The following is a 10,862-nucleotide window of genomic DNA, read 5'->3' on the forward strand; positions in this document are numbered from 1 at the left end:
CAGGAACATGGCAGCCTTCACATCCACAACAAATGCAAAAGTAATATGAATATGTTTCTTCATATTATGCTGTTACTATAATACAAGTATTTGACTTGCAATTTTGACTCATTTACAAAGAATATGTAACGCAACGGTTGATGAAAAAAGGCTAGAAAGTCTTTATACATCTGTGTTTGTACTGTTTCTGTTTCTGTTCTCTATCTCGAATGGAACGCATTCTGCATCATGCTTTATATCATTGAATACAGCAAATGCAACATCAGATCAGCAATAATTTTGTATCTACAGCTGCTGAATGCAAACAACAAAGATTCCATACATTGATTAAACATGGCACTTATTATCTACTCAAGTTAAATGACAAATTGTATATTGAATCAGCTAGTCATTTCTGTTTCTTCCTATGTTATAGCTGAATGCTATGTTAGTTTTTGTTTCTTGCATACTGTAGGTAACGACTCAGGAAACAAGGCTAGAAAGTCTTTATACATGTCTGTTCGAATGCATTCTGCAACATGCTTGAAGCTAGACTTTATAAATAGCACCAAACTATATGGACTTTAAAATGAATATATGTTGTTTGAAAATGGAATTATGGCATAATGCATTTGGTATTATTAGTCCTTCCCTGGGACTATATGCAATTGATCAATTGCTGACCGTTGGTTGACCGACATGATTTTTCATTATAATAGCATTATAAACTAAGTCGAATGAAAGTTTTGGGCTCGAAAGTTTTGTTTTATTTTACCTATGTTTCTCTTACCTGTACAAGGAATGAAAATCTCATCTAAACATAAGTTTCATAGAGGAAAACAATGGTGGCAATGTTGCTGCAGCACTGATGACTTGGCTGGCTCCAAAGAGCAAGGTCTGTTCACTATCTTTTGTATAAGTGGCAGCCCCAATATTTTCAGTTTTCTATCCTGGTTTTTTAGGGGAGGCATGCAATTGGATGTTCAGAATCCTGTTAAGATCATGGCTGCTGCAGTTTTAAATTCTTTGGTCATTGACTTAAGACTTTGAACGTAACAAGTTCTCAAAGATGGACAATGGAATGAAGAACATGCAACAATGCTTGTTCTTGGTGACATAATCAGCATCAAACTTAGAGATATTGTTCCTGCGGATGCACGTTTTCTTGAAGCAGATCCTTTAAAGACTGATCAGGTCTTAATCCAATCCTTTTCTTTTCTTCTTATTTCTGATTACAAGTGCTCGAATTTTCGGTATGCTTTTATATCGTTTCTGGGATTAACTTCAACATTTGGTACTTTTCCTGAACCACGCTTTATGACAATATTTTTGAATGTGTGTAGTCTGCCCTCAGTGGTCAGTCATTACCAGTAACAAAGGGTCCTGGCAATGGGATTTATTCTGGCTCTGCTTGCAAACAGTGTGAACTTGAACATGTTGTCATTGCTAATGGGATCCATACCTTTTTTGGTAAACCAGCACATATTGTCAACAGTACAAACCAAGTTGGCCACTTCCAAAAGGTTGGTATTTATTCTGGACTTCTGATTCTTCTTTTTGTCCTTTCTCTTATTTCATAAATACATAATTTTTGCTGATACTGCAGTTGTACCAAATTGGCTAGTTAGGGTTCGTGGTAATATTCGATGATCCAGTACTGTTAACTTCCTTCAAACAACTATCAATTACTAATTGTTGTCATGAATAGGTTTTCACAAAAGGATATGACAAGGATGTTGTTGTCTTGATGGTTGCAAGAGCATCCAGAACAGAGAATCAAGATGCCATTGATGCAGCAATTGTTGGGATGCTTACAGATCCTAAGGAGGCAAGTTTTTTATGTCATCATATCAAATTTTAGTCAATAAGCAGGGCTATGCTTATTTTACTAATTTGTATCTTTTGTTGTGGCTTTTAACATCCATGCATCTAAAAGGCACAGGCAACCATACCAGAGCTCCATTTTCTTCCTTTCAATCCAACTGACAAGAGGACAGCTCTCACTTATATTGACAATGAAGGGAAAATGCATCGAGTTAGTAAACATGCTCCAGAGCAGGTATTGTTCTTTGGAAGTTTGACCTTCTTCATTAGACCTCTTACATATATGCATCATTTTCTGGATCTTTAAATGAATCAAAAGAATAAACAGCAACAGGTCAACAACATCTCAACTACAACGTATTGATATTTTCCAATTTTAAAATGATAGAATTGATATTTTATGGCCTAATATAGATGTCCTTTACCAGATATCCTTTATCAAATATAGAAGCCTTCGTTTAACATTATCTTTCAATGATTGTTACCCATTAACAACTTCCTTCTAAAAGAAAGGTTTCCATGAAATCTCAATTATTTTTATCTTTCACACAGAAGTAATGAATAATATAAATTTTCACAGGAATGCTGAATAATATTCTTCTTTTTATAATAAAAATCAATGAATTAGGGAGATAGATTTAACCCGAAGGTCAGTGTTTGGCTCTGCAGTTGTGGGTGTCTCCCACTAGAAATTTGTAGATAACATTATACATAAAACTACTAAGATTCATAGTACGTAGCTCTCTATTTCAGGTGAAGCTGCAATCTTTGCATCACTCAACCATTAGATATCAGTTCCAGTCTTATTTGTATTTTTGGCCTAAACAACATAAATTCTCAACTGGGACGCATGGAAATCTATTGGAATGCATACTTGCTCACCAGGATATCCAAGTCCTATGCAATAAAAACGGGCACTAATGCTTTGTGAATGACCTGGTAGAGTTTATAAGAATAATTTCATTTATGAAACATGAAGACCTGTAATTTCTAACCCTATGATGGCCAAAGGTGTCAGTGGAGCAGAGTCATTATGGATACTAGGTTATCCCCACCCTGAACTCCTAATCTTGTATTCTATGGCGATTTATACCTCTGGAGGTACAGAACCCTTTCCTCTATGCTGTCCTTGGCACATCCTAATGAAGCGGTTCCATATCCCCACTCGTGGAAGTTGCATTGTGTGTTACAGATTGCCTGATCGATCTCTCTTTCGACATTCCCTAATTGTTGGTTGGTATTTCTTTCCACACCAGCAAGTTTTTTTTTGTCTTTTCCACCAAATTCATTAAACAGACCTCGTCTTCCGCATTTAGGGTCCTATCAAGAAACTACCTTTGGAGTTCTTCGACAAGGGGACTTAATGGTTTTTATGAAACCCGTGCCTACAATTTCTAGTTGGCTGTTTGCATTTTCTTGCACCATTTTGCCCATTTGTTCTATACTAAGACAATGGCAATGACATGGTGGTAGAAACCGACATTTACGGAAATTTCCATAAAACCCATGCAAGTAAGAGAAACCCTCAGTATTTAACCAGAATGCCATTAACTTATAATGCTCAAATAACCATGGACTCTTGAGGGAAACGAACAGACAATACTGTGACAAACATCAACGCCACTGGAAAACGCCAAACGACAGAGGAACAAACATCTAAACAATACAGTAGCCGAACTTAACAAAGCGACACCAGACAATCGAGGCATACAAGCCGGACCTGGAACAACAGAACCGCAACCAAACGTTTGCTATACAGTTAACCGAGCAGGCAGGAACCGCATTCTGTTTTCACCGCAGACAATACAACAAATACAAAGGAAAAATCGCAGAGACTGCAGAGCTAAACAACCAAGTAACAATAATAACCCAAAGGGCGCAAACAGGGTAAAACCCAAGCCGAGTAACTTTCCAGCATTTCGAGGAGGGACAGTTGTCCGCCAATAAGACCACCACAGTACATGTCGTCCTCAGCACTCTGGAATATTTTGAGCCAATGTTCGTATTAGATCTCGTTGAAAAGCATTGCCTAGTTAGCGTGAATCTGAAGTTTGATGACACATACAGATCTGTAACCAGTAATAGGATTGCATGTGATAAAGTACCTTTGAACAACTTGATCTTATTTTGAAATTTTGTTATCTAATTAGTAGCGCTGCTACAGTGACTTCTGAAATCATGCACACAACAGCTGCCAATATTAGAATATTACCAACAGAAGACCTTCCTCGATCTGCTTTCGAAACTGATCAATTGGTTCAGGTATATACAATACTCAGTTTCTAATAAATTGTTTTTGCAAATTAAAAGAGATCTCGTCAAGATTGGAAAATTGCAACAAGCCATGTTAGAGATCTGTTTTACTCTTATACAGCTTTAGTCAATCAAATACTCTTTTTAATGTTAAACAAGCTTTTGACACATTGTACATGATATAAGGATTGCACAAGAAGCTTTAGCTCACATAACTCCTTAAGATGTTTTGTCTCAAATATGTCCTCTCTTCAATTTACAATGTTATCATTTTATTCTAACTAACTGTTTGTTATGCAAATTACAAAATGCAGGAACATGCTGGCCTTCACGTCTACAACAAATGCAAAAGTAATATGAATATGTTTCTTCATATTATGCTCTTACTGCAATACAAGTATTATGACTTTGTAGCCTCACGGTTTTGATGTCTCCTTCTGCATTGTCATGTTCAGCTAGTTAGCATGACTCTGAAGTTTGACCGCAGATACAGTTTTGTAACTAGTAATAGGATTGCATATGATAAAGTACCTTTCAACAGCTTGATCTTATTTTGAAATTCTGTTGTCTAATTCGCAGGGCTGCTGCACTGACTTTTGATATGAGGCACACAACACCTGCCAATATTAGAATATTACAAAGAGAAGACCTTCCTCGATGTGCTTTCGAATCTGATCAGTTGATTCAGGTATATACAATACTCACTTCCTAATAAATTGTTTTTGCAAATCAAAAGAGATCTCGTCAACATTGTAAAGCAATGCGAAACCCGCAATAAGACCCCAAAACCTTTCCACCCCAAAACTTTGGTTCGACTTAGCTTATAATCACTTGCTTATAACAATGCGTTAAATGGCTAGTGATTGAAGCTCGATTGTTGATACCTTGCTATGAAGATCCTTTATTGATCAATCCCATTCATCATCAAGCTATCCGACTATGCAGTCTTCACCAGCCCCATGGTCATCAAAGGTCAGCTTTGTTTAAACATTTTTATTTATTTCAAGTGCATCCATTTTGTATGCAGTTCTTGATTTCCCTCCAACATCTTCCAACATTTGCCAACAATTCCTCTACTGTCCCTCTGTTACTACTTTTTCATTTTGATTTCTTAGAATAAAAGCAGATTCCTTGGTGCAATTAAATTTCTATTTAAGAAAATTAAGCATAAATCTGTCTGCAAACACCAACCCCTGTAGTACTAACTATATGCTTTGTTTCAAAATTCAGTCAAATCGCGATATAAACAGTATTGGCAATTTCTCTGAGTTTGAGGAGCCAATTCTTCGTCAAGGGAGTTCTGCCAGATTTGGAAGGTACACAAGATTTGCAAAACTTTGTCAATTGCTGCTATCATGGGGGGTTTTGCTGATCACCATTTCTGTACTAATGTCCCTGGCATTGTATATCACCTTTGGCAGTGTCACAATAGCTCGTGAGCTTATCACAAAAACTACAGTTGAAGTTGTAATATCTGAACGCACAGTCGCAACCATTCTAGGAAAGTATGGAAATGCTGTTGTTAAAATTCAGCAGCTAAGCTCGTATAAAGAAGCATAAATTTCTGCAAATTCCATGGGATCCCCTTCAACTGAAATTTTTGAAACATGGAGACTTGGAATGAAGTATTGTCATTGCTGACAAAATGACATTGTACTGACAGAATGACAAAATGTTACAGCACAAAATTTGACATTGTACTGAGACAATACTTCTTTATCCAGCCTATAAAGTGCCATTTCTTTGACTTGACATAAATGTATTTTGATAAACATGAATTGCATTATATTTTGAATTTGGATTCTACTGCCACGGTTTTCTATCTTAGGCATGTATTCAAGGTTTTTCGCTTGTATAATTTATGTGTATGCTTACTTTGGTGCATGATGTTTTTTTAAGTTTGTAATTCTGTTATGGATGTATGAATATTCGACTCTGACATTACTCCTAGAGCGGAAGGTTGCTTTGTTAAGAACTCTGTTAAGTCCATTTAGTTACTGTTAAGTTCATTTGCTTTGTTAAGAACTGCTGAATTGAAGGTTTGCTATACTGGTGCTAGATGTTCTTCGTTTGCTGTTGTTTATAGAAAGCAAGAGTATAGAACACCAAAAGATAATGGATTTTTTCTTGGAGATCATGATCAATTTACATTTCAACTCGTAAAGTTTAAATGTTTTTTTAATTTTAATTTGTTTATTTTAATTTTTAATTTATAAAATAAACTTATCAAAATTATTTTATTATTGTACTTAGATGCTATATTTACTAACCCAAAACTATAAAAGAGACCAAAAGTCATGTCCTTTTGCATCACAACAAATCATTAATTAAATGCAACAAATTACTAATTACAAATTAGATGCATTTCAACTCGTAAAGTTTAAATGTTTTTTTAATTTTAATTTGTTTATTTTAATTTTTAATTTATAAAATAAACTTATCAAAATTATTTTATTATTGTACTTAGATGATATATTTACTAACCCAAAACTATAAAAAAAGGCCAAAAGTCATGTCCTTTTGCATCACAACAAATTATTAATTAAATGCGACAAATTACTAATTACAAATTAGATGTATTTCAACTCGTAAAGTTTAAATGTTTGCTTAATTTTAATTTGTTTATTTTAATTTTTAATTTATAAAATAAACTTATCAAAATTATTTTATTATTGTACTTAGATGCTATATTTACTAACACAAAACTATAAAAAAAGCCAAAAGTCATGTCCTTTTGCATCACAAATATATCTTTTGTTCTTTTGACCATGGAATAATTCCTCAATCATTGAGATTAACCTGAATCGTATCATTTATGTCCAAATATGTTACTAGATATGTAATCTTTCAATCATGGCTTCAAGACTCCATAACTATAATTTTTAAATGCTTAAGTTCTTCTTTGACTTTCGAGAATAATCTATGTAAATATTGAACACTCTCCACCACGAATTTAATTAACAAATTTATATTCATAATAATGTTTATTTGGTCATTATCATTTTATCGATATTTCCATAATATTCAAATGTAAAAAATAAGAAAATTCTATGTTTTGTGCACCATGGTTATTAAAATACATAACTTGCTTTAACACCTTCCTATTATTTTAATATGTTTTGTGCACCATGGTTATTACAATACATAACTCACTTTAACACTTTCCAATTCTTCATACATTATAATTCATTATTATGCATTTCAAGATATTTTATACCCCGTGCCTATTAAAATACATAACTTACTTTAACACTCCCTAATTCTTCATACATTATAATGCATTATTATTACCTTTTATAGTTTTTTTCCCTCAAGTTTTCTATGATTCACTGTTCAATTTTATTATATTTTAATTATTAATCTAAGCATTTTTTAAATCATGAGACATTGGAAAATTATATCTGAAACTAATCTTATTTTAAGAAATACAAACTCAACATTATAACAAGATATATGACAAGTGTCTTTTGAAAATTAATTTTAATCATAATAAGAAAATATAGGACCAATGTCTTTTAAAAATTACTTTATAATTGAAAATAATAAGACAAGTGATAAGGTAATTTTACTTTATACTGTTAAAACATATTTTAAATATATATGTTAATGTATTAAGATACAAATTAAATTATTATTTTAAATAGATGGACAGATAAAATTGTAACAAGCAATTATCAATTCAATGACATTTCTGACAATTCTTACTTAACAAAGGCAAAGTTCATTATATTTCACTCTTCGCATAAAGTCAAAAAGTTCATTCAACAATTGGCCATCCAATTCATTAAATCTTAATACAAGTAAGCATGCGTACAACACACTACTAATGGAAACCAGCTCTCATGATAACGCAAATTAAATCTCATAATAATAACTGACCAAACTGTTCTGTTAACCGGCAGGGACTAGCGCCACAACAGTGGCTCCTTGTTTTAACACGTGGAAACTATCCCCTCAAAGGCAAAGGCAGTGCACCTTCATCTAAAAATAGTAGTAGCATGCACCAAATAACGTTCATGAAGGGGACATACTACAACAAATAGGCATAAAAGCAAGTTAAAAGCTTGTCCACATGGAATGGGCCCACCAAGAATATGCATGCATGCAAGCAACCACTCCATATGTGAATTCCAAGGTATCCAACTCCATGGGTGAATGTGCAAGGTGCAAGTGGATGGAGTGTTCTACAAGGAAAGATATATCCAACTCCATTGGTGAATGTGCAAGGTGCAAGTGGATGGAGTGTTCTACAAGGAAAGATATAGTGACAAAACCCCAACATAACAAGTGGACCATCTTAACGAAACACATTAAATGAGATACATATGAACTAGGGTTTTGAGCATGCCAAAACTCTTCATGATATACAGCTTGAGTGGGCCTAATGGTTAAGAGCATGTGTTTCCTCCTAAGAGGTCATAGGTTCAAAACCAAAGGGGGGTAGAGTATGTATGCCTTCGTAGACTTAGCAGTCAAATCCTTGCGCGGAGGTGGGTCCCTTGTCCCACATACACCAATTTGGTGTGTGGTTGTGACCTTAAAAATGGATATATATATATATCCAAAAGTAGACCCTCCAAGAATTAAAAAAACAGGGAGAAGAAACCTTTCACATGTATGCCCTCCAAGAATAATCTCGAAAATTAGAAAGGAGACAAGTAAAAGAGCATATTAAAACATGTGACCTTCCTCATGTGCCACACATTTCCCAATAACAACCTTTCTAACAACCCCAAATAAAACGTGTTAGAGGACAACTTAGTCTTCTCATCTAATGGAAATTATGCTCTTGTAAAAATTGCAAATTGAAATATGAAATGGAAAAAATAATTGCCAACTAAGGGGAAAGACTTGCAAAATTTTGGTGGGTAGTAACCACTAGTAAGTTTGCAAATTTACATTTTTACTCATACTAATTAAAGTGCTAAAGAATACATAAAAAATGGTGTGCAATAACTCTTGGTAAGTATATTTATTTACATTATGTTCCTACCCATTTTTTATTCAAATATTTGTTTAAATTAAGGTAGTATATATATATGTTATTTACGTGGGTATGAACTCTTTTCAAAGATCCATTTTTTATTCAAATACTTGGTTAAATTACTGGTAGTATATATATATATATATATATATATATATATATATATTATTTACCAGAGTATGAACTCTTTTCAAAGATTTTAATTTTCGCATATTGCAACTGAATTCGAAGTTAATGGTAGAAAAATCTGAATTAGTTATCCACATGGCACAAAGGCTATAATAAGACCTTCAAGTTTATGGTCCAATTAAATATTTGATAAATAATTTTTGTAATAATATTGAAAAACAGATATTTGTTTTTCAAAGTTAAACATTGTAAGTTGCATTGGTCAACGCTAAACTAATAGTTAAACTAATAATGGTCAACATGCAAATCAATTGCCAAGTCAAAGAATAAAAACACTATCCAATATTGATGGAAAGATGCCCAATGTCAATGAATTATTTATATAATAAAAATGATAAAACACTCAAAAGAAATGCTCCGTAAGGGAAACGTGTCATAGAAAAATGTGCCAAGATGGTTAGAACTCATCAATAAATTATTCATCCATATGCCATGTTATAAAAGTGTTCCACTAACCTAAAAGAATGCTAAGTTGAGAAATGTGCCAACATTTCCCATAAACAAATAATGCATTGCATGTCATGGCATAAAAGTGCTGGAGTAACATAAAATAGTGCTAAGTTGAGAAATGTGCCAACCTCTCCAATAAACAAATAATGCATTGCATGTTTTGAAGATTGTGCCGAAAAAGAGTTGCACCCCTAGCAAGGTTCAACTAAATCCAAATAACCACTTCAAATGTAAAAATGAAGCATATAAATAAGGAGTTGTTTAACGAAGCGGAAGATGGCCGGAATCCGGGACAAAAAATTTTCAAAAAATCTTGTAAAGGCAGTGTTTGAATCGTGTTTTTGATGGTGGAAATGGATTCAGCTCCATCAAAAACGTCTATGACACCTAAATTTTTGAAGTTTAACAACTATAAATTGGATTTACAAAAATTTTTGCCAGATTTTCTCTAAATATGAACATAATTTCTATAAATTTCCGGGCAACTCCACCTCGTTAGGTAGTATAAATAAAATGTAAGAACAAACATAAATATAAATCACATCTTGACTAGTTGAAATAAAAATATAAATAAACTTTTAATTTCATCTAATCATTCACATCAGTGACTTTTCAAAATTAATGATATACCTTTACTAATTTTATATTAAATTTTTTGATTATATGTTATTAATTTTTTTTATCAATGGACCTAATTTAATTTATAGATGAAATTTATTTATTTATTTATTTTTTCATGACATTTTTTGGTTAATTTTAACCAAAATTGAGCCAAAAAATTATAAAAAATGAATTTAAGTGGTTTAATTTGTAAAATTCAAATGCCATGAAGTTTTGCGATGTTAAATCCATTTATACATTATAAAATATATTCTAAATAAAAAAAATCACATATTATTACTTGAATTATTACTTGAAATTATGTCATCGGTAAAAATAACTATTTCATTTATAAATTAAACTATCACATTTAAAAATATTTATTAATTTTATATTAACATTTTTAATTATATATTGTATCTATCGATTATATTTTTATTAATTATATATTATATCTATTGATTTAATATTTTGTTTAAACGATATCCAATATAAAATTTTGGAAAACATCATCACTAATAAAATCCAACATTATCCTATTAAATGGAGACCCCAAAATTTCCATAAATTGAGAAGATGTCCA

The 10,862-nt window shown here is 32.5% G+C and overlaps 1 protein-coding gene across 1 annotated transcript; it reads left to right on the plus strand.

Annotated features, from left to right (window-relative positions):
* The first annotated feature begins 1,077 nt into the window (after positions 1-1,077).
* Positions 1,078-2,265, plus strand: LOC149166131 (plasma membrane ATPase 1-like). Its single transcript, XM_089430056.1, has 5 exons — positions 1,078-1,173; positions 1,323-1,502; positions 1,688-1,807; positions 1,916-2,038; positions 2,218-2,265. The coding sequence occupies exons 1-5, from the start codon at positions 1,078-1,080 to the stop codon at positions 2,263-2,265; spliced, it is 567 nt and encodes a 188-aa protein (XP_089286182.1).
* Positions 2,266-10,862: the final 8,597 nt, after the last annotated feature.

This window comes from Pinus tabuliformis, chromosome 5_1, assembly GCF_031772625.1.
Source record: "Pinus tabuliformis cultivar Carrire ecotype Pingquan chromosome 5_1, CPIR1, whole genome shotgun sequence".
NCBI classification, from domain to species: Eukaryota; Viridiplantae; Streptophyta; class Pinopsida; order Pinales; family Pinaceae; genus Pinus; species Pinus tabuliformis.

Coding starts and splice junctions, on each gene's coding strand:
- LOC149166131 (XM_089430056.1), top strand. CDS start 1,078: ATGCTTGTTCTTGGTGACATAATCAGCATCAAACTTAGAGATATTGTT. Junction 1,503..1,687: donor AAGTTGGCCACTTCCAAAAG/GTTGGTATTTAT, acceptor TGTCATGAATAG/GTTTTCACAAAAGGATATGA. Junction 1,808..1,915: donor TGCTTACAGATCCTAAGGAG/GCAAGTTTTTTA, acceptor TGCATCTAAAAG/GCACAGGCAACCATACCAGA.